Source organism: Pinus tabuliformis, chromosome J, assembly GCF_031772625.1.
Source record: "Pinus tabuliformis cultivar Carrire ecotype Pingquan chromosome J, CPIR1, whole genome shotgun sequence".
NCBI lineage: Eukaryota > Viridiplantae > Streptophyta > Pinopsida > Pinales > Pinaceae > Pinus > Pinus tabuliformis.
In genome coordinates, this window is record NC_142295.1 from 1,126,949,377 (window position 1) to 1,126,974,600 (window position 25,224).

Genomic DNA, 25,224 nt, shown 5'->3' on the forward strand with positions numbered 1-25,224 from the left:
TGGACTCCAGAGTTGGTGCGTAGACTAGAAGCATTGGAAGATAAGATTGTGCGCGCTGTGGACCATTGGCTCGATCAAATTATAGGAGGGTTTATCACTGAGTTCGCGGTAGATAATTCAGTCAGCTACAGCGAGGCGGAACGATGCTTCCTCAAAGGACCGTGAGGTAAGTACATTAAATCTTTGAACACTTGGATTAAAATGCTATTGTGTGAAAAGCGGGTTATGCGAATGAATTGATGTTTGGGGCTATGCAGAGTGGGAGGATCTATAGAAACGAAAATAGCGTAGAGATAGAAAATAGCCCCTTGATTTCGCCTCGGCGATAAAGCGAGGAAGAGCTCGCGAAAGTTTCACCAAGAAGTGCAATAAGTCTGATAAGGCAACGAATTCTGCGCATACCACCTCCACCTACACCACCAGCAGTCTCACCACCTTCACCTCCATCTCTGCCCACACCACCTCCACCACCACCACAATTCAATATGGCGAGTGCGATAAAACTGTCGGTGTTCAAAGGAGTAGGGAACGAAGATCCGAACCAATTTTGGTTCGTGGTAAAGGCTGTATGGGAAGCGCAAGGAGTCACGGATGACAACATAAAGAAGGCAACACTGGTAAGCGCGTTGCAGGATCGCGCACTAACATGGTACATTAAGCACTCTAGTGACAATCCAAACGCAGGGATCGTAGATATCCAAGCTGTGCTGAACAGGGAATTTAGCAGGCCAAAATCGGAGACACAGTCGATTATCGAGTTTAAGGAAATCGCGATGCTTCCAAGCGAGACCCCTTGGGAGCTGGATCAGAGACTGAAGGGTATGATTCGTGAAGCCAACATGACCTTGACAGATGGGCAGCACCGCGCATGGTTTGTAGCATCACTAACGCCGCATCTAAGGACGACGCTGTCGCAGCAGAAGTTATCCACCCAGGCCGAAGCTTTGGAGATTGCAATGAGACTACACGAGACCCCAATACAAGATCCTGGCCTGGGAGTCCAACAAATCCATGCGCAACTGAAAAATTTATGTCTGGAAATGCAGAGTTTGAAACAGGACAGGACAACTCGCCCAGAGGCGCGCGAGGAGGTATGGTGCATAAAGTGCAAGGGACAGGGACATGACAAGGACCATTGTCCAGTCTTTGTGAACTACTTGGCGAGAGGAGGGTCGATGCCATTAAGACCAGAGGCACAAGCAGGACCAAGCGCGGCGCCTGCATTATGGTGTGTGATTTGTCAGATAGGAGGGAAGCACGCTACAAATAATTGTCACCTATTACAAAAGTATACGCAAACATCCCAACAGTTGTTCTGTAATTTTTGCAGATCAGTAGGCCATGATGAACGCACCTGTAGAATTTATGAACTGATGATGGATCGGACCCCTACCTACAGGGTGCAGACCGAAACGCGAGCCCTCAATCAAAATGCATGGATGGCGCACACTGGATTTCAGGGGCGCGGACGAGGTCGAGGTGGAATGGGGCCAGGAAGGAGTCGTGGACAACTGATTTGTTACAATTGCGGAGGGCGAGGGCATTATGCCCATGATTGTACAAATCTGACGAGAGCATCATGTCTATATTGTACTCAGTTTGATCATGAGACGGAGGATTGCCCTACACTAATAGCAAGGTTGCGCAATAAAGGAATACTCCAGCCTCCCCTGACACAGAACCTACAAATGATGAGGTCTGAGTCACACGAAGAGGACCCGAATGTAAACATCGTGCTCCAAAGCGGTATCACGATAGGAGATGACAAGGGTAAGCAGCTAGAAGAAAGTGTCAGGGTTCGCAAGGCACCAACGAAGGAACCAGAGTCGATTTAGAGTGCGCGAAGGAGACATTCATGGAAGCTAAGAAGAGCTTCACAGAGGCCTCCACTTCAGGTAGTAAAGACAAACTAGAACCGGAGATGGACCCATCAATGCTTACTACCTTTCTGGAGACATGCATGAAGCTACTGTGCGACAACAAGGCTGTGAAGGGACTGCAGGAACTCATCACTAGGTGCGCTGGGTCAGGAGAACTGCGCGTAGTCCGGAAGCTCGGGAAGCACACATCGCGAACAGGAAGGGAAATGAGATTGACTGCGGAAATCAAAGAATATGAAATGGATCAAGTGATTCTGGATCTAGGATCGGATGCGAATGTACTGCCAAAGCAGACATGGGAGTGCATGGGCAGGCCCACGTTGCAGTGGTCCCCTAGTCAATTGCGAATGGCAAACTAGCAAAAGATCCTACCCATGGGAAGATTGTAGGGAGTAACGGGTGGATATTGAAGGTGTCAGTGCGCTTGCAAACTTCGAAGTGATAGAGATTGCTTGAAAGCAATCTCTATCCCGCGCTATTGGGAATAGATTGGGCCACTGATATGAATGGGGTGATAAATCTCAAGAAGCGCAAAATGATTTTTGAGGAAAAGTCACTGCATGTAGTGGTACCTTTAGACTCTGCGGAAGGTTCGCACTACACGGAGCCAGTGCGCGATGACGATCTAGATTGTATCTACAAGATAACTGCTTGGGAACAGGATTAGGTAAATCCTACAGCGGATGGCAGGATTTCGTGGGAGCGCGAAAGCTCCTGCACATCGGATTCGGATGAGGAAATAGAACGATGGCAAAACTGTTACACGAGGTAACCACGCTCAATTGCAACATGATGGTAAGATCATTGCGCTGTGTGACAACAGAGGTAAGGGATCTGCCTATGTATGACGGGTTGACAGCGGTGGGTGAATTCCTGAACAATTTTGAAAGAGAGGTGTCAAAACAACAGCATTTTGACGCTTTGAAATGGGCATTGCGCGCTACGCCCACAAGGTGGTGGGGTATGCATCAAACAAGCTTTGAGCACTGGCGCAGATGTAGATAGATGATGCGCCTACGATTTGGGAAACCGCAGATGCAGCTAGCAAACAAGTATGACGGACAGGATGATCCACGTACACACCTCGTGAAATGGACCAACGTCTATGGGGAAGAGCCACAACCTGAATGAGTGCATTTGTTCTGTCATACTCTAGATGTCATACCCATGAATTGGTATACTGAGACGGAACTACACCATGGCACGAGCGAACGGGACATCTTGCGCGAAGGATTCCTGTTAACCTTCATGTTTGAAGATCGTTGGTGGGATATTGTTGATGATGCGCTACAAGCAGTAAAAGCAACTATCTTCAAAATACCCCAGGAGCCAATGGAAGTGCTTCAGCCGGAATGGGTGACACAGCTGAGTTGCGCGCTAGAGTGTTACAATGTAAATATTGAGGAGGATGATGAGAACCTAGGGAATATTAACATTCCCGAAATTGAAGGTTGTCACGAGGTTCGAGGACCATTGATTGAGGATCGCGACATCACCGCGGCGCTAAAAACGAAGCAGGTAAACATTGGGACGGAGGCGAAACCAAAGTATGCAACGCTCGGTGACTATTGGGATGATGCCACGGTGGATAAGGTCGCTAAGTTACTCCGCAAATACCAAGACTTATTCCCGTCCAAAATTACGGATTTAAAAGGGATCGTTGGCGACTTAGGGATGATGAAGATTACCCTGAAACCCGACGCGAAGCCGATCAAGCAGAGGCGTTAACGCTTGAATCCGAAGTACAAGGAAAACATTTGCGTAGAATTAGACAAAATGCTCGCAGCCGGAATTATTGAGCCAATGGAAGAATTCCACTGGGTGAGCCCTATGGTAGTACAGGAGAAGAAGCAGAAGGGTGAAATAAGAATATGTGTGAACCTCAGGAAGCTGAATGACGCCTGTGTACACGACCCATTCCCGACACCGTTCACAGATGAAGTATTGGAAAACATTGGTGGACAAGAAGCATACTCGTTCATGGATGGGTTCTCAAGGTACCACTAGGTCAAAATCGCACCGGAAGACAGGAGCAAGATGACCTTCCCAACGGAGTGGGGCTGCTTTCAATACATCGTTATGCCGTGCCAGCCATCTTTTCGCGCATTGTTATTGCCGCAATCAAAGAATACATGCACAAGTTCCTGGAGGTCTATCTGGATGATTGGATGTCTTCAGATTGGTTAAGCACCACGTAGCAAGCTTATGCTTGACGCTAGATACTTGCCGACGACACCAGATTGCGCTGAACCTTAAGAAGTGCACATTCCTGGTTCCCTTTGGGAACCTGTTGGGACATGTGGTTTGCAAACAGGGACTGATGGTGGACCCTGCGAAGATTGTCGTTATTCTGAATTTGGAAGCACCGCGAAGTGTTAAACAGTTACGCGCTACCTTGGGACACACCAGGTACTATAGAAAGTTCATCAAAAGCTATGACCAAATCATCGCGCCGATGGAAAAACTATTGAAAAAGGATGTTACATTTTGCTAGAAAAATGATTGCATGAAAAGTTTGGATGTCCTGAAGGAGAAACTGGCCTCCGCTCCAATCCTAGTCTTCCCAAAATGGGATGTGGAGTTTCATGTCCATGTTGATGTGTCATGTATCGCGCTGGGAGTAGTGCTCACACAGGAGTGCAGGGAAGGCTTGGATCACCCTATCACGTTTGCAAGTCGGAGATTGTCCAAAGCCGAGAAGAATTATTCCACCACCGAGTGCGAGGCGTTGGTGATGGTGTATGTGAACCAAAAATACCAGTAGTATTTGCTAGGAGGACATTTCAAGATGTATACAGACCATTCCGTGTTGAAATACCTGGTCAATAAGCCTGTGTTGGGGTGCGCATATGCCGGTGGCTCTTATTATTCCAGGAATATGACTTTGGGTCGTAGTAAATCCGGGACGCCTGAACATAGGACCACATCACTTGTCACGCATTGAAACGGGCGAGGAACCCCAATAATTTGGAGGAGGGACTACTTGACGCTCGGCTTTTTGCTGTGCGCGTCGCGGACGGACACTTCGAAGATATAATCCACTTTTTTACCACAGGGACCACGCCGAAGGAATACTTCGTCCAACAGAAGAAGGTATTGGTGGTGCGCGTGGCGGATTTTTCTGTCATCGTGGGGCACCTATATAAAATGGGCAATGATGAGATATTGCGAAGATACACTCCTGAATTTGAATGAAGTCAGATCCTCGTGGAAGCAGATGGGGGCGCTGCATGAGGACACTATGCAGGACAAGCAACTTCACAAAAGATTCTCCGCGCAAGGTTGTGGTGGCCAACCCTGCACCAGGATTCGAAAGCGCACTTTAAGGCCTGCGATATATGTCAAAGGACTGGAAAACCATCGCAAAGGGACGAGATCAACGTTGCAGGAAGCGCCCCCCCCCCGGATCCTAGGCCGGAATCGCGCTCCGTACGGAAGCGTTCCGGAAGCGCACCAGGAAGCGCGATTCCAAAAAATCCGAAGCGCGATTCCGTTTTTTTAAAACGCTTCCTGGTTTTTAAGAAGCGTGGGCCCCGAAGGGCGCTTCGGATGGCGCTTCGGGCCTCCGAAGCGCCACGCTTCGGGCCCGGAAGCGTGCGCTTCACGCAGCGCTTCGGAGCGCTTCCGAAAAAACCGCGCGGGCAAGGGAAAATACCTCATTTTTTTTAATTTTTTTTTAAATTTAACTTAACTTAGCAATAATCCCTGATGGGTTCACCAAAAATATATGGCTGCATTGAGTAAATTAATCCCTGATGAGGAGGAGGCTGCATTGGTACGGAGACAGGTGAGCAACTATACGCTCAACACTGGTCCATTTGGGAGCATGCATGCAATTAGAGATCGAGAGACTTTTTCTGCTCTTGAGTGGTGGAACATGCATGGAGGGGGTACTCCACTTCTACAGAGTTTGGCATTGCGGGTGCTATCACAGGTGGTAAACACTTCTTCTGCAGAGAGGTGTTGGAGCTCTTATTCTTTCATCCACAGTGTTAAAAGGAACAGGTTGAGTTTAGACCGGGCAGAGAGCTTGGTTTATGTTCATTACAACTTGCGATTGTTGTCCCATTACTGTGAAGATGCAAAGTCTAATAAAGACTTGTTGATTTGGGACAAGAATCCAGAGGAGCCCAATTTGGAGGATGGAGTGTTGCGACTAGAGCAATTAGAGGATTCTCTTTTCCAGGTATGTCCATTGTGGTATGAATTTTCCAATTTTCCCTTATAAAGCATTTCTCTAATTCATGTTTTTAATTTTTTTGTTAACTAGTGCTTTTTTTTGCATGAATTTTTTGAGCGATTCTAGGATGATGATGACCGTGTTGATATGCCACCACCCCCATCTGGTCCCTTGGTTCCTAGGTTCCATGGTTCAACACCAACAGCAGGGGGTTCTTCTTCATCAGTTTCAGTGCCACGACTTCCACAGGCACCATCTTCTTCATTGCCACCACATGGAGGCCCGCCACCACGTTCTATTCGTGGTGGAAGGAGGAGAGATTAGTAGATATATTCACAATCTACTACTTTTTGTCATAGATTACTCATTAGACTTGTAGATTTGTGAATTTGAATTTTGAACCTTTTTGGCTTGGCGGTGACCAAGTGACATATTTTGTAAACATTATTATTTGAATTTTGGACATGACAAATGTTGACAGTTGCTCACTTGCTAGATAAATCATAATATGCTCTATGTTTTATGTTTTATAATATGCTTAAATGTTTTATGTTTTATAATATGCTTAAAAATTTGATGTATGTTTGTAATAGCTAGAATATAGATGATTGTTGTACATACTAGTAACTACAATGGAATCATGGATGCCATATCTATCTTGATTTATGCAAAAATATGCATGTTTTCATGTCTTCTACAATTAATTTGGTATTTGGGATGTTTGTTTTGAGTATAAATGCAAAAAAATATAAAAATATATATATATATATAGCAGACGCTTCCGCGGACGCTTCGCTTCCTAGATTTTTGGAAAATGACGCTTCCGCTTCCGCGCTTCCGCTTCGCTCCCGCTTCGTGCAACATTGGACGAGATGCCATTAAATCCACAAATGACACTACAGCCATTCGAAAAATGGGCAATCGACTTTGTGGGACCGATCAAACCTCAGGGAAAGACGAGCGCGTGCTACATCATCAGCGCAATAGAGTATCTAACACGATGGGCAAAGGTGCAACCAGTCAAAGACTGCAAGGCCATTACGGCTGCAAAGTTTTTGTTTGACAATGCGTTGACCCGATTTGGCTGCTCGAGAATCTTAATGAGTGGTCGCGGAACACATTTCCTGAATGAAACCATCAGCGCGCTCACAAAAGAGTTCCAAGTGTATCATCAGAAAAGTACATCGTATCACCAACAAGCCAATGGGACAATAGAGGCATTCAACAAAATACTGGACACTGTGCTGACCAAAGTGTGCAATGCGCATCGAAGCAATTGGGACCTGCGTGTACCTGCAGTGCTATGGGCTTACAGAACAACGTGTAAGAAACTTACAGGACAAACACCTTTCCGGTTAGTTTATGGCGTGGAAGTTGTCATGCCAATGGAATATATCGTACCTAGTCTGCAAATAGCAGCACTCACAAGGATGACGGACCGCGAAGCTCTGGAAGAGAGACTCGTACAATTGGAAGAACTTGAGGAGGAACGATCCTTGGCGGGTTTTCATCAGCAGGTTCAAAAACAACGTGAAAAGGCTTGGCAAGATTGCCATATTAAATTGCGCACATTCAAAGTAAGTGACTTAGTATTGCTATATGACAGTAGGTTTGAAAAATTTTCGGGAAAATTCCGAATGCATTGGTTGGGACCATACGTGGTTAAGGAAGTCACAGATGGAGGCGCGGTCCAACTCGTCAAATTAAATGGAGAACCATTCCCAGGCAAAGTGAATGGCAGCCGCTTGAAGGCTTACACAGGTGGGTCGACTATCTAACTAACCGACCAAAGCACAGTGTTCGTGCTCTAGGGAGCTGGACAAAGGCACGGGCCTATAAACATATACCGATACATATGTATGCGAACAGTTCAGTCACCGAGGTCTCAAAAGAACGGATGCTGCAGGTTCAGTGAGCAGTAGCTCAGTGCGCTGCGGACATCAGTACCGTTCGAGAATAGTTGGAGGGACTCCGCGCCAAGATCGTCGCACCGACAGAGTGACTCGAGGGCGAGTCACGATGTTTGTGTTGGGGGCCTGTTGGGCATGGAATCCCCCCAAGGCATGTTTTGGGGCTCAAAGCCCAAATTTTGACTTGATATGCTTGTAAAGACTCCGCGAATTGCAGGTGCGGAGCATGAAATGTAAGTTAAAGTCATACGGCTGTCCACCCTAAGTTTTGAATGTAATGTCGGCCTACCGACCATGGAATTGTATAAATAGAGCAAGGCTCTAAGCTGTAAAGAAATCTAATAGAGAATGGGCATGAAAGGTCTTAGAGATTAAGTCGAAGTGCAAAGTGTGTCTTGAGTCGTAGAGTAGGAAAAGGCTCTACAGTTGAGTGCGCAGAGGCCTAGTAAAGTCCGCAGCTGAGTGTGCAAGGTGGAGTCGAGTCTGTAATCACAGAAGAGATTAATAAAGAAAGGTTTTGTTACCAATTTTGTGTATCTGTTCTAAGTTACTACATGTTTGATATCATTTGCGAATATATTGTTTCTTTACCATGCGCACTTGTATGAATTGTGAATATTGTTAAGTAGAACTGAAAGCATACAAATAAACTAAGTTAATCAACTAATATCGGATTACTAGTAAGGGCTTGGGTAATAACACTGTTCGGCCCCCGAGTAGGGCTGCGCAAAGGCAGCACCCCAGGCTGCGAGGAACGGGTAGGTGCACATAGCGACGTGCGCGCAGGGTCGGACTGCGGACCACTTGAACTCATCAAACATCTCCAGGGTGCGGAAACCTGGTTTTAGCACCCTCCCATACTACTTCGGGTGAGACCTCAGTCCGCGCTCCGCGGACTGTTTCCGAAAGGGCCAGTAGTATCGGGATTTGTTTGGCTAAATCAACTCTGAACTTGGGTCAGGGCCCAAAAATCCAATAGAGGATGAAGTGCTGAGGAGCAAAAGTGTTAGAAGAAGGAAGATTAAGTGCCAGGGAACAAAGTGCAGAAAGGAGGAAGGACTTGACTTGTGCTTGGAGGATATTCTAGTCAGGGGTCTAGGGTTTGGCATTGTTCAATAAGAGAAAACTTACTAAAGGGTTTTCCTCTCAAGAGAAGAGAGGTTTTGGCCTTGGCAGAGAGCGCCAACATTTTTTGTTCTTGTTCTTATGTTTTTCATAGCAATTTGATGAAGTACACACACTGCATTAATAAGAAGAAGAAGATTAAGCTAAAAAGAAAAGTAAAAAGACTCCACAAATTGTTATCAAGTCAAGAAGAATCACACTACACTTATTTGCCCTAGATTCTTCAACACTTACAGAATTAGATCAAAGTGAGATATCTACGGCCCATGACCAACCTTCTAGATGCCAAGTCAAACCCTCCTTCTGCATAGCAAATCCATCAACAACAAGAGACCAACAACAAATCTTCACCAAGATATAAGATAAGACAGAACTCCCACAAACCATTCTCCAACTTCAGACTTTGGCTCTCCTTCTTCTGCGAAATTTCAAAACTAATTGAGCGATTTTTTGTGTGTCCAAATGAGCTCAAATCATCCTTTATTTATACTGTCCCGGGCAATGTTTTTAAAACCGGAACTAGTGACCGGACCGGTCCACCTAATGAACCGGTTTACCGACCGGAACCGGTCTAACCGGGACTAGTTTGGTCTAAACGAACCGGTTTTAAAAAAATACATTAAATAATTAATTTTTAATGAACAAAACTATTTTTAAGATGTAAAACCATGATTCCAAGCCAATAGAGACAAAATATGCAAAGTTTGCTCATTTATATACCATGTAAAGGTGAATATATCAAAATGGCACCGAGTACAATACATATCATCGACAAAATAGCAAAATACATAAGAAATGAGGCTCTAAATGGCCTATAAAGTCCAAAAACAATGCTGCAAGCTATGAGGCCATTGACCTACTACAAGTCTACAATGTACACATGATCAATCATCAAGTTCATCACCACTACTAGACACAGGATCATCATCAGGAGCTACATAGACATCATCTGGTTCAGAGTCTGAGGATGCCTCAGCCTGATCTGCAACCTCAGTATCAATGCCACCAATGACAATAGAAGTGGACCTAATGGAAGCACGAGTTTGTCGACCTGCATGACTAGTGCCTTCCATTGGTTCTTTGCCTTTCCTTGATGCCGATATTGATCCTAGTTCTGATGCCACCACATAATCTGCATCATCCCCCGCTAAAGCCATGTCGATATCAAAATCAGCCTCAAACACAGGTTCTTCGGTCTCCTCCACCCATTCTGATGTTGAATCAATATCGTCCAACACAATGGCATCTAGATCAGGAGTTTTGCTCATCATTTGGAGCTCCGATTGCATTTATTGTTTAGCCCCAAACCATGAAATCCTGAAAACCATTAAGTCTGCTGAATTTTGAGTGAAATCTAAAATTCTAGTTTCTCCATATGAAATCCAATGAGGTCGAAACCACTCTCAAACATCCTGAGTCATTTCATGGCAATGTTAAAAATTTAAGTAAAAGGATGAAAATGAAAATTAAAGGAAATGTCACTTTTACTTTAAGAATTTAACATTACCATTAATTGCTAACATTGTTAGGGTTGAAACACCCTTAGTTTCCCCCCAAAACCCCCGAAACACAGTGAAAAATATGATTTTTTAACTTTACAGTGGGCGTGCCTAAAACCGGCCGATTTAGGACAGAACCGGTCGGTTTGATACAAACCGGCTGATTCCGTCCTAAACCGGCCGGTTTTCACCGGTTAGGGCAAAAAAATGGCGAAATGGCCTTTCCAACCGGGTTTTTTGGCCGGTTTAGACCGGCGGCCTTGCTAACCGGCCGGTTAGACTGGTAACCGGTTTTTAAAAACGGTTTTGAAAACACTGGTCCCGGGGAGTGCGAATAGACATGACTTTTGGGGCATAGCCAACTTGGCATTTGGAGGGGTTTTGATCCAGATTACATATTTTAAAATTCTTTTTCCCTTTGCTTTACAATAGATCCAAATAGGACTTTGACTCTTTGACTCAACAAATCCTAGAAGCATGAAGAACATGGTTATCTAATAAAATAATAATCATAATAATAATTATTTTTCTTCTTTTTCTTTGACATAAAATGTACAATGATATAAGTATAAAGATCATTATGAAAACTGAAACTAGTTACATTTTTTAACATATTTAACATCTTTGAAAGTGTGTAGAGATTTATTTTTGAATCAGATTTTGAGCATTTGGGGAAGTTTTCGGTTGAACCAACCAACTCTCAAGCATAGAAGTGGAAGAACCAACATTGATCTCTCTCAAAGGCTTATCATAAGATATACTTTAAAGGGAGTTTCCTTGCCATAGCTTGTAAATCTTATCATTAATTTTTCAAATCTATTTAACTCATGAGCTTTATTTGTTAGATCTAGCTAATTTAGAACTATATTTTTGCTTCCCAAGAGCGGAGGTGTCCTCTCTGAAAATTACTACACTTTGAAGGAACCCCTACTGCAGCAAATCTAAATCTATTTCACCTACTTGATTTTTAAATTACATTCATCAAGTTATTCTTCCAAATATTGAATCAAATTACTTTTGCAGCCTACACTAATTAAATATTTGAATTTTGATCTCATAAAACTGAAAACGGAGCAAAGAACAAGATACATAGGACACACTTATTTTTGGACACAATAGTCCCCGAAAAAACCCAATGCGGGAAGACCGGTGCAACATCTGTGAGGTTTTATTATTATGTAGGAGAAATATCTGAATACAAATCTAGGATGCCAATCTAGCAATCCTTTACAAAGAAAATACTGGTGGAAAATTTGAGTGAGTTTTACCTCACTTCACCCGGCAGAATTATGGCTGATCTGGCACAAGACTGGCTAACCCCGGCTATTTCTGCATTGGCTCTACGTCACCTTCTCTGCCCTCTACGTCAACTCTCCCGACAGTTCTGGATTGCTCGTGGCCGACAACTTTTCTGCATCAGCGCTCCATGCTACTGTGTTGCCTCTCTGCAAGCTCTCTCCGCCTCTCTGTCAGTATTCTCTAGAAATTCCTTCCGGATTCCCACTGCCCCTTAGCTGCAAGATCTCCCCAATCTCCTCCTGAGAACTTCTCACCTCAGAAAATTGATTTCCTCAATCTCTCTCTCTGTGTTTCCAAATGAACCTCAAACCTCCATTTTATACTTTTCCTATTGAGTCTTCAACGACTGAGATTAAGTCTCTAATCAACGGCTAAGATTAAAACATGACTTGATCCGCCTTCTAGATCATTCTTGCCCATATTTTGATTAATACCCATTAATATTGTAATTTCCCTAAGTTTAGACTTAGGAACTCCATTAAAAATATTAATTATTTTGATAAAATACAATCCGGTGGAATTTCACCAAACAATTTTTGGGTTCTTTAGAACTCATGTGCCTTAGCCTCTCCACCAATTTTCAAGGCTAGAGCACTTCCAATGCTACCAAAAACTAACACTTCCTCTTAGCGATGAAAGTGCTCTAGCAACAATGTCCACCTGCATGTTGCTCTGTTTCTAAAGTACCTCCTTTCTGCACTGCTGCTGCCACCAACACTGTGCTACTGCTGCTACTGTACTGTTGCCCATGGCACTGCCATTGCCACTGCTGCATCTGTACTACAACTCCCTCTCAAATGTTGCATCTTTGTTAAAATTGGCAACTAGGGCCAAACTCCATGTGGGTCATCTTATTTATGGCAGTTGATATTTTTATTGGATCCATCTCGTCGAGAGGTGTAGGATTGATCTAAAGATCATCCGATTCCGATAAGTATTTATGGAGATATGAATTTATTTTGATTATGGAATTATTATCAAGCCAACCAGCAACTTGAGTAGGCTCAGAAGCCCAATAGACATGCCTATTCATCATCTATATTTTAGTATAAATAGAAGAGGATTTGAAGTCATTTATCACACACTTACTCTTCAAGTGATCTCCTCCTCTCCACGTCTTTGGGTTTTTGGTGAAGGAGAGAGACACTAAGAGTATGCTGGGCTAAGTAGTTGATGCCCTAGCCGCAGGTAATACCCTAGACGCAGTAATGCCCTAGCCGTAGTAAGCAACAGGCTTATGAAGAAATATAAACGCAGTCAATGGGTCAATAAGACCCAGTGAGTCAACAAGACCTGTTCACGCATTCCTCTCTGCCATTCTATACATATATACGCTATACAGGTATGGCCATTCTACGTGAAGATTGGATACATATATACGCTATATATATACCCTATACAGGTATGGCCATTCTACGGTTTGGAACAGGTATGGCCATTCTATGTGATACATATATACGCTATTTATGGCAATTATAACCGTGACAGCCGCAGTCAAGGAAAGGGGTAGCCGCAGTTGAGGAATAACGAAGCCGCAGGAAATGAAGTAGCCGCAGTCAAGTGAAAATGACGAAGCCGCTGGAAATGAAGAAGTCGCAGTCATGTATATGAAGTCGCAGTCAAGACATAGACAACCACAGTCAAGGAAAGGGTAGCCGCAGTAATAAGGAAGAGCTGCAGGGAGCTGTAGGTGGCCGCAGTAAGGTAATGAGGCCGCTGGAACGAACTGCTGTAGCCGCAATCAATCAATATAAATCTCGGTGGTATCCCTGTGACAGTTTAGATGCAATGAACAACATAACTCAGATTGCACAATGAAAATTACGTTGGGTATCATCTCAGTCTCACAGATGTATATGTTACTGTCTCGACATAACCATAATGATGAAGCAGGTTTCAGTATTGATCAAGAGCTTCTCAGCATACCTGTAAAAGGAGACATACAGTGGCAATAGTCATCACAGTATTCAGATCTAGTATTCTTGATATGATCAAGTATCTCAAAGGTGCAGCAAGGATGATAATCCCAATAGCATGGTGATGAATGAGATCATGGACATAATGGGTAGCATAATGATATCAGCATGGGCAACTTGATAAATGAGATCATGGGTAGCATCATGAGCATGAGCAGCATAATGATGAATGAGATCATGAGCATGGGCAGCTTGATGATGAATAAGACCATGGAAGATGCAGCATGATGAGCAACATGAAGATGATGAAGCACTACGATAGGTGAATTCGTCACCTTGGAGAATCAGTTGAAGTAGAATGTCTTCAACTGATCTCATCGTTATAGGAAATGATCTATGCTCAGATCTAGATAAGTCAAAGTGTTGAATTCTGTTGTAAATGTACTATCTCTCTCACTCTCTGCTGAACTTTGAAGAACATAAAAGAAGAATTGATCAAGGGTTTCCCCACATTGGGGTTTGTCCCTGGCTAGCGCCAAATCTTGTCTTGGCTTGTCTTCTGCGATTTATATTCATGTTCTATCTGCAGTTTATCTTAATGCTGATGTGATTGCTAACTGTGAAAATTTAAACAAATTGCTCTAGCATAGAACATACCTAAATTTAACATGGTATTAGAGCTAAGGTGAAGACAATGCCCAAGCAAGAGTGAAAGAGCAATCACCAAAGACAGTTGGGACAAGACAAAAGGATCAACGGGTTCCTTATAATTCACCCAGGGTGAAGTCGAAGCAGAGAATATTATCAAAATGGCGCAGTGGAAGGTTCTGATGGCCTACCTAAAGATCACTTCATTGGGAAGTTTGGATCTAAGGGTGGAAGGAAAGATAGATGCCTTGGTTACAATAAGTTCGGCCATTATGCGAAGGAGTGTCTGAATGGCAGAGAAACTTCTCTTGATGAAGATAAACAAATCATTCCAAGGTCAAGGGAATGACAGGTAATACAGTTCATCAAGGAGAAATGGTCGAGTCTTAAAAGAAAGCAAGGAACCCCAGGCACTTCATCGGATAGATAATCGTGGGATTATACTTGGAGCCGATACCACCTATCCCAGAAAGGGTGTAGGGAATGTTACCCCTAAATTGAATAAGGGTAACTCGATTCATTTGCAAAATCTCTTTTATGTACCTGATCGCAAGAAGAGCCTGGTGTCCATCTCAGAAATGGAAGTCATAGGTTACATGGTGGCATTAATCGATGGAAAGGTACGTGTTTGAAAATAGTTTTTTCAAAGATGTTTTTGAGTTCAGGGTTGTATCAAGTTGCAGGAAGTCCACTAGGGACCATGACCATTGACACAACACCGGAGGTCTATGAGTCAGATGGTGACAGGGATGCTTAGATTCAAAAAGAGCATGAAGGTACATGTCTAAGATGTACCGAAGGAAAATCTTATAAGGGGACCATTCCCCTCATACAGCAGGTCCCCAGGTTTGGAACAACCCGAGGAGTTTGAGATTCATGATCGAGAATCTCATGTATGCAGGTGGTAGAAAGCACTTTATGGCTTGAAGAAAATCACCCCAGGCATAGTATGAGAGGATCAACAGCTGTCTAATGAAGCTGAGATTCACTAGGAGTGAAATCGATCCAAACCATTACTCGAAGGTTGTGGATGATAGACCTCTCATACCGGCACCTATGTCTGACAGGTGCAGACCCTCTCATTTGTAGGAGACAGAGGGAGTTGGATTCCAAATGTGGAAAGATAAACTGCAAGCCTGTGACTACCTCGAGGATCTTAACTTTCAAGAAGTTATATGGTAGTGATGTCGAACCAGATTTGGGAAATGCCTCTAAGTTTCATAAACTCATTCGCGTTAATGTTCTGGGAGAACCTCCATTCAGACATACGTGTTGCAGTTAGCATGGTGAGCTCATATTTGGTTGAGCTTCACTGGATTGGTGCCTAGAATCTTCTGAGATATCTTCAAGGCACAATCTCTCATGGATTGAGATACACTGCCTAGAATATTTCAAATGTTGAGTGGGCAGGCAGTGTGAAGGATCACTAGAGCACTTCTCAGTGCTGGTTCTCCTTGGGATCTGCTTCGATATCCTGGATGAGCAGGAAGCAGAAGTCGGTGGCTTTGAGCACCGCCGAGGCAAAGTATATTGCTACTAGCATGGCTACTTGAGAGGCAGTCTGGTTACGAAAGCTCTTCAGTGAGCTGTTTGGATACCACTATGTAGCAGGATGATTAGTTCTCCTGTGAGGTCTGGATGATGTGTTCTCCATGACGACTATGTAGCAGGATGATTAGTTCTCCTGTGAGGTCTGGATGATGTGTTCTCCATGACGCTTGTGTAGCAGGATGATTAGCTCTCCTGTGAGGACAAGATTGATTAGTTCTCCTGTCAAGGCATCCTACCCATGCAGTCTGCGACTCATGGGAAGTACCTCTCATCTAATCAATGAGCAAGGAAATGAGGATAGGGACCATAGTAGTACCGATGGACGCATTGCTATATCTACCGTACTCCTTATGCTAGGATGACCTTCATTGATATGGGATCAATGATACTGCTCTGGGACCAGTTGTAGGAGTTGTAACTACTATGACGCTGACTTCGGGTCCGTTGAGATTGGTCTGGGACCAGTGGTACATACTCTGAGACTGACCTCGGGTCAGTGTAGGACTGGTCTGGGACCAGTGGTACACATCTGAGACTGATGATACTGGTCTGGGACCAGTGGTAGGAGTGGTACCCCCTATGACGCTGACTTTGGGTCGGTTGAGACTGGTCTGGGACCAGTGGTACGCACTCTGAGACTGACTTCGGGTCAATGGAGAATGGTATAAGACATTCTCGATCAATTCTTCTTCTTCATGGTTCAGCAGAGCCAGCAAAGCCAAGCTGAGTAGAGCAGAGCAGAGCAAGCAGAGCAGAGCAGAGCCAGCAGAGCAGAGCTAGCAGAGTTGAGCAGAGCAAGCAGAGCTGAGCAGAGCTAACAAACATTTTAAAATTTAACATTACCATTGATTGCCAACATTGCTAGGTTTGACTTAGGTTTTTTGTTTAGGTTTAGGGTTTAAGAGGGGGAGGGTTAGGTTTATAGCCAAGGGGGTTTGTTTTCGAAGGGAAACAGCCCCTAATTTCCCCCAAAACATCTCAAAAACGACCACTGTGGGTCATGGACTCCCCCACACGTGTGAGATCTAATTGGCTGGTTAGGGTTGAAACTTGAAACTCGCTGTTTAGGGCCAATTTGATACCGGGTACCAAGCACGCCCTAAACGGCTGGTCAGATAGCGCACCTGTGAGGTTGGTACCCAATCAATACAAACCACACCTCCGGTCCAGTCAGCTGGCTGGTTCAATACCACACCCAGTCCAATGGGTACCAAACCAGCCCTAACCGACCGCATTGACTGTTTCCAGTTTGGACCAGGCTGGTTTTCAAAACTCAGTTTGGACCAGGCTGGTTTTCAAAACTATGTATTATATGTGCTATATACATGAGAAAGCTTTGCATATTGGTGTCTAATGGTTTGGATTCACATTGACGCACCTGAATATATAATTTTTTTGTTAAAATTTGTACATTTTATATGTTTTTTATACAGCTAGTTTTTTCTAGGTTCAGTACAATTTTAGATTTTGGCAATTCAGCTTCTAGTTATGATAACATTATTTTGAACCAAGCAGGAGGGAATCTAATGTTCTCTAAGAACATCACCTTTCTATATCAATGAGTAACAAAACAGAAATATAATACACTTGCATAATTGAAACAGCACTTACCTTACCCATAATACTACGCTGCTGGCTTATTCCAACCCACTCATAGGTTTTTCCATCAAAATAACGGACAGTTTTCATACCTGCCCATATACCTACACAGCCAGGCACACATTAATCTCTATCTAGATTCTACACAAATATATAAGCAATCAAAGTTACAAAAAGAAACACTTATAGTTTTCAAGCCTGATAAACAAGGAAAGAAAACTCATACCGATATAAGTTTTTAATTCTCAAGCATGGGTAACGACAAAAACATCAATATTATTGTCCAAGTGTTTCATTCTCAGATATGGATTTTCAAGGCGTTTTCCATTGATCCATGTATATTTTAGGTTGCTCATAACTAAGATTTGAGAGGTATTAATCCTTGATCAGGTTCACAGCAATGCTACTGACAGTATTATGATTTCTCAAAGCTATTCACCATTCTCTTAGGTATTAGCACAAAAGAATCATCCCTTTTTAAAAAACAAATTTTCTTCGCTAAAAAGGGTTTTCAATCTCTTGATACATGTAAAATCGACAGCAAATGAACGCAGTCGAATCCTTAACTATTATTATTACACAAAATCCTAATTTACACACCAAAGTCATGCATGTTTTCTCAAGAAAAATTAATATTGGCAGATATTATTGTGCATTACCCTTTGCCTACTTTTAAAGGATTATCAATAATGAACTTCAGTCCACAACACCATACACAATCTCCAGAGATGAACCTCCTAATGAAAACAATATCAATCAACCAAAGTACCAATAAATGAAATGGATGTCGTGGGTTTTCTACAGAAAAATTAACATTGACAGATACTACCGTATGCTACCCTTTGCCTACCTTAAAAGAATTATCAATAATGAACTTCAGTCCAAACAAAATCTCCAGATATGAAGCTCTTAATGAAAATAATATAAAACCTATGTACCCATAAATGAACTGGAAGTAGGGAAACCCCATACAAATTTGAATTAGGTTACTCCAGATATGAATCTCTTTATCAAAATAATATAAAACAACCTGAGTACCCATAAATGAAATGGAAGTAGGCTAACCCAACACAAATTTGAACTGGGTTATTAACCATCAATAGCCAAGATGAGACATGCAATCACAGGAAAATAATACTTACAAATATTGGTTCCAAAAAAATTAACAGTTAAATGGGAAAGTTGCAGTCCTCAAATATAAGATGTACAAAGTGAACTGGCTTCAGAACTTGTCTTTCACACTCAACTTTCTATTACTGGAATCCATGCCCCATTCTGAAGGTTCAACCAATCAGTGATGCTCAATGTATTTACACTAGAAGCTTCACGAGGAAATTAATGGTTGACAAACTTGTAGGATGATCATATATAACAGGAATTTTCATCTTAGATGATATTCTTCAGCCACAAAAATCTAGTTTATTCAAAAATCCCAAACAAAAACATCATCAAAAAATAGTTCTAAAAAGATCACAAGGTACATAGTTGTGTCATCCTTCACAACTCTCCTTACCTTGGCCCTGCACACATACCCAGACTTTCTCCAAGAGGTTAAAAACCAAAAACAAATCACATATTACCTTTTTCGCGATGGCCTTTTCCAGTGACATCTTCTAGTAGGTATCAACACCCTGCATACATATTGACATATCTCCCAAAGATGTCTGTTTTCAAGGGTCTTCATCTTTTCAGACTTCCATCAGAGTCTCCATATCGTTCCTAGAGATTTCCTAGTCAAATCTTCTTGATCCTATGGATGTTGATTGCCTTCATCATGGTTGCATTTTTCACGATCTCTTCCATCCTCACATCTTCCATTCCCAGGAGCTTTCAATCAGAGTTCTTCAATTGTAGTCAACCACCTCATACTTCATATGAGGACATATTATGTTGTTTTCATCTAGAGTGACTTATTGTTGATTTGGGGTAGCATCGGATGTGCTCTAGCCACGAAAATTGGTGGAAAGGCTAAGGCACATGAGATCTCTAATACCCAGAAAGGGTTTGGGCAGATTCTAAACAGTTTGGGAAATATTAAAATAATTAATATTTTTAATGGAGTCCCTAAGTCTAAACCTTAGGGAAAATAAAATATTAATGTGAATTAATATAAAACTGTGTTAGAATGGTCCAAAAGTCATGGTCAAGCCAGATCTAATCTTAGCCATTGATTAGGGACTTAATCTCGGCCATTGATGTGTCAACGAGGAAAGTATAAGAGGAGGCTTGAGGGTCACTTGGAGAACAGACGAAGGGAGACCAGTCAGTTCAATTTCTGAAGTGGGGTTAGCTGCGAAATTGAACCAGTGGTCTGGTGAGCAATTAGAAGGCAGCCAGTACGGAGCAGATAAGCGGGATCAGCCACTGAAGATCAACGCTGAGGCAGGAGAGGCAGACACAGGCCTTTTCAGGCAGACACAGAAGTAGCAGAAGACTGCGTAGTCACTAGCTGGGCCTGCGTGGGTGACGCAGAGAGGCCCAGGGCTGATGCAAAGGTTGGAGAGCCACGTCGAGGTCAGCTAGGCTGACACTGGGATTAGGAGAAGTGCTGGAAAATTATTTCTCTCTGTGGGTAAGCCAGTTTGGCACCCTGTTGTACTGAAGAATTGCTAAATAATAAAAACCTCCCTTGCTGCACCAATTTTCCCACATTGGGTTTTTCCGGGGACTGTTGTCCAAAATAACTGTGTCAATGTGTTTATTCTTGTGCATGTATTTGTTTCTGTATTACGGTTTGATATCTGCAGCAATATTTATTTTAATGTTTATTGAAGTAATTTCATGAATAACTTATTGTGGAATAAGTAGGAAAAGTAAATCAGTTGTTGCAGTGATAGAATTTTCACATGGTATCAGAGGGGGTAATCAGAGACAGGAAGGGAAAATCAGTTATGGGTCAAGACCACGATGTAGAGGCATCCACGTCAGGCAACTCACATAGATTTTCAGAAGATTGCACAAGAGAAAGAGATGTCAATTTCTCTATGTTAGCTTCCAGGTTGGAAGAAGAAGTGGCGTGTATGACTAGTGCTGCATCATCAGAAGCATGGTATATAGACAGTGGAGCCTTGTGGCATGTGATGGGAATCAGGGAGTGTTTCTCAGAATATTGAGAAGAGAAGATGAATTTTTAGACCACCATGGGGAACAAGGCAAAGTGTACTCCAGTAGGGAAGGGTCCCATAGTCTTTCAGATAGAATCAGGAGAATGGCTTCGTGCTACAAATGTGCTACATGTACCAGGATTGGGGATGAACTTACTTTCTGTATCGCAACTACAAGGCAAGGTCTATGACATCTACTTCATCAAGGAGAAGGTATACGTCAAACACCCGAGCTAGAAAAAGAAAGTGCAGATCGGGATCAAAAGTAATCGGTTGTATAGATTACAACTAGAATCACCAATGGCACTAATAGGCAGTCATGGAGACAAGGAATTGAATGAACTATGGCACAGAAGAATGGGTCACTTGCACCATGGAGCTCTGAGAATTCTCAGGAGCACTATAACAGGAGTTCCGGATCTGAGTACGGAACGAGATGATGTATGCAGGGGATGTGCTCTAGGAAAGTATGCCAAGGCAATATTTCCTAGGAGCAAACATAGGGCCAAGAGTGCACTAGGATTGATACACTCAGATATTTGCGGACCTATGTCTGTCAAAGCTCTCAGTGGTGCCGAGTATTTCCTTACCTTCATTGATGACCACTCAAAGGAAAACTTGGATTTATTTTCTGAAAAACAAGGATGAGGTTTTCTATCAATTCAAGGAGTTCAAGGCTCTAGTGGAGAATCTGACTGGGAAGAAAATAAAAGTTTTGTGCTCAGATAATGGTGGAGAATATGTTGATAAAGACTTCACTAATTTTTGCGCTAAGGAGGGCATCAGAAAATAATGGACATCTCCCTACAATCCAGAGCATAATGGGGTAGCAGAAAGAAAGAACAGGACTATTGTAGAAGCAGCTAGGGCCATGATGTATGATCAGGATATGCCAAAATTCCTGGGGGCGAAAGCATACAACACAACAGTCTATGTTCAAAACAGGACTCCTCATCGGGCATTGGGCAAGATTACTCCAGAGAAAGTCAACACAGGGAAGACACTTGAAGTCAGTCATTTCGGGATATTTGGGAGTTTAGCATATTGCCGCATACCCGAAGAAAAGAGGAAGAAAATGGATTAGACTGCGGAAAAGGGATATCTGATGGGATATAGCAAGAACGCTAAGGCACACATAATCTATCTTCCAGGGAGCACGAAGGTAGTAGTACGACGAGATGTAAAGTTCATGGAGGACAGGGCTTTCAAAAGATCTCGCGAGATGCCTTCCGAGGAGCAATTGAAAGAGGAGTTGTTGGTTAAGCCTCTTCAACCAACAGAAGTAAAGAATTCTTCCTCAGGACAAGAAGATTCTCAGGATAAGGAGGAGGAGCGAACAGAAGCACCCGCTAGCAAAGGAAGAACTAGCACGAAACTTCGTCAGATTCTGTGAGATGCAAAGGACTTCATCGGTGCGCCAAGAAACAATAAGAGGGAGTGAAAACAGCCAGGTATACATCTATTAGAACCGTGATATCTCTTATAGCCCAGATGGGATGGGAGATCCATCAGATCGATGTTAAAACGACATTTCTGAATGGGGTAATAGAAGAGAAGGTATACATTGAACAACCAGAGGGCTTTGAAACTCATGAGAAGAAGTCTCATGTATCCAGATTGAAGAAAGCCTTGTATGGGCTAAAACAGGCACCGAGAGCATGGTATGGTCGAATAGATGGCTACTTGCAAACAATGGGGTTTGTCAAGACTGACGCAGATCCAAATCTCTACTATTTGGTTGTAGAGAACGATCCGCTAATCTTAGTATTGTATGTGGATGATCTCTTTTTGACAGGATCATCCAAACACATTGGGGACTGCAAGAAGAATCTAGCCACAGAATTCGATATGAAGGATTTGGGACGAATGAACTACTTCCTAGGGTTGGAAGTGTGGCAGCAGGAGAGAGAAATCTTCCTTGGGCAAGGGAGGTATGGTACAAAAATCCTGAAAAGATTCGAGATGGAGGACTGTAGACCTATGGCTACGCCAATGATCACCAACTGGAAGAAGATTGATGCATCAGAAGACAAGGATGTCGATCCCACCCTACACGCAGCTCATAGGGTCCCTGATGTATTTGGTCAATACTAGGCCATACATTTGCTACACTGTCAACTCCCTTAGTGAGCTCATGGTGGAACCGAAGAGGGCGCACTGGGCAGCAGCCAAACATGTTCTCATGTACTTATAGGGAACAATTGATTATGGACTCTTGTACACCAGGAGTAAGGATATCAGAATGAGTGGATTTACTGATGCAGATTGGGCAGGGAGTTTAGTGGATCGGAAAAGTACCTCTGGGTACTGCTTCAACGTTGGATCAAGAATGACCTCCTGGTGCAGTAGGAAACAGAAGTCCATGGCTCTGAGCTCATCTGAGGTAGAATATATGGCGGCAAGCACAGCTTTGTGTGAGGCCATATGGGTTAGAAAATTGCTTGTGAACCTATTCAAAAGGAATATGGAGGCGACCAAGATCATGTGCGATAATCAGAGTTGCATCAAGCTCCCTGAGAATCCAGTGTTTCATGATAGGTAGAAGCATATTGATATCCAATGTCACTTGCCAGGGATTGTGTCCAGCGAGGAGCTGTACAGTTGAGCTACACTCCTACAGGAGAACAGGCGGCAAACATCCTCACCAAGGCCCTTGGAAGGACAAAGTTTGACTACTTTAGGGAAAAGATGGGGATGGTAAAGAACCCATTTCTGCTACTTGAGCTACACTCCTACAGGAGAACAGGCAGCAGACATCCTCACCAAGGCCCTTGGAAGGACAAAGTTTGACTACTTCAGGGAAAAGATGGGGAAGGTAAAGAACCCATTTCAGTAGCAGAAATGGGAGTAATAACAGCAAGGATGCAGAGGGAGTTGCAGTGGGGATGCATTGTTGGGAGAAGGGACCAAAGGCAGCATGGATGTAGAGGGAGTTGCAGTACGGATGCAGCAATGGCAGTGGCAGGGCCATGGGTAGCAGTACAGGATGCAATAGTGCAAAGGATGTTGGGAAGCAGGCCTAGCATTAGCACAGGGACCGATGTCGAATGATCAGAGTGATGCTCAGTGAGGAGTATTACTAGAGCACAGCTCTCGCTAAGAGGTAGTGTTGATTTGGGGTAGCATCGAATGTGCTCTAGCCACGAAAATTGGTGGAGAGGCTAAGGCACATGAGATCTCCAATACCCAGAAAGGGTTTGGGCAGATTCTAAACAGTTTGGGAGATATTAAAATAATTAATATTTTTAATGGAGTCCCTAAGTCTGAACTTACAGAAAATAAAATATTAATGTGAATTAATATAAAATTGTGTTAGAATGGTCCAAAAGTCATGGATCAAGCCAGATCTAATCTTAGCTGTTGATTAGGGACTTAATCTTGGTCGTTGATGTGTCAACGAGGAAAGTATAAGAGGAGACTTGAGGGTCACTTGGAGAACACACGGAGGGAGACCAATCAGTTCAATTTTTGAAGTAGGGTTACCTGAGAAATTGAACCAGTGGTCTGGTGAGCAGTCAAGAGGCAGCAAGTACGAAGCACAGAGGCGGGATTAGCCACTGAAGATCAGCGTTGAGGCAGGAGAGGCAGACGCAGGGCTTTTCAGGCAAACATAGAAGCAGTGGAAGACTGCGTAGTCACTAGTTGGGCCTGCGTGGGTGACGCAGAGAGGCCCAGGGCTGACACAGAGGTTGGAGAGCCACGCAGAGGTCAGCTAGGCTGATGCTGGGATTAAGAGAAGTGTTGGAGAATTATTTCTCTTTGTGGGTAGGCTAGTTTGGCATCCTGTTGTACTAAAGAATTGTTGAATAATAAAAACCTACCTTGCTGCACCAGTTTTCCCATACTGGGTTTTTCCGGGGACTGTTGTCCAAAATAACTGTGTCAATGTGTTGATTCTTGTGCATATGTTTGTTTTTGTATTACGGTGTGATATCTACGGCAGTATTTATTTTAATGTTTATTGAAGTAATTTCATGAATAACTCATTGTGGTATAAGTAGGAAAAGAAAATCGGTTGTTGCAATGATAGAGTTTTCAAACTTATGTCTTTCTACGTCCTTTCAGAGGAGTAGATCCTTTTTCTCTCGATCATGCTTGATCCATGTTACCTGCAACCATATTTCATGACATTACAATATCAAATACAAATACAAACATACATATCTCTAGGTTATCTAGGCTTCTTCCAACAACTTCCTTGATTGAAAAGATCTTCAATCCCTTGATATGCTTCATTTCTCATGTCATCGGACCATCATCTCATGAATTCCAAATGTTGAATTTCCTAATGAAACACTTGCTGCCTTCCTAGATTAGTGGATCCTCCGCTCAGGTTTCTATTAGAGAATGTTGAGGATCTTGCATGTATCCATTTGGCAAATGTTTTCCCTTTTGACTTCTTGTCCTTTCCTTTAAGGTCCAATGAGATTCCCAAGAGCTATATCCTTCATGATTCCCATACGAACTCTTGTTTTCATGATGCCACGATGCATCTTCTCATCATGATCATATT

General features: G+C 43.1%; 1 protein-coding gene across 9 annotated transcripts in view; it reads right to left on the bottom strand.

The window, feature by feature from the left end:
• Positions 1-25,224, bottom strand: part of PSS1 (phosphatidyl serine synthase family protein) — a 270,634-nt gene that overhangs the window by 61,702 nt on the left and 183,708 nt on the right. For all 9 annotated transcript variants that reach the window (XM_089379089.1, XM_089379092.1, XM_089379096.1 and 6 more), the window contains one exon: positions 17,620-17,711. In XM_089379089.1, the coding sequence (XP_089235215.1) occupies positions 17,620-17,711 (92 nt within the window). The remainder of the gene's footprint in view (positions 1-17,619; positions 17,712-25,224) is intronic.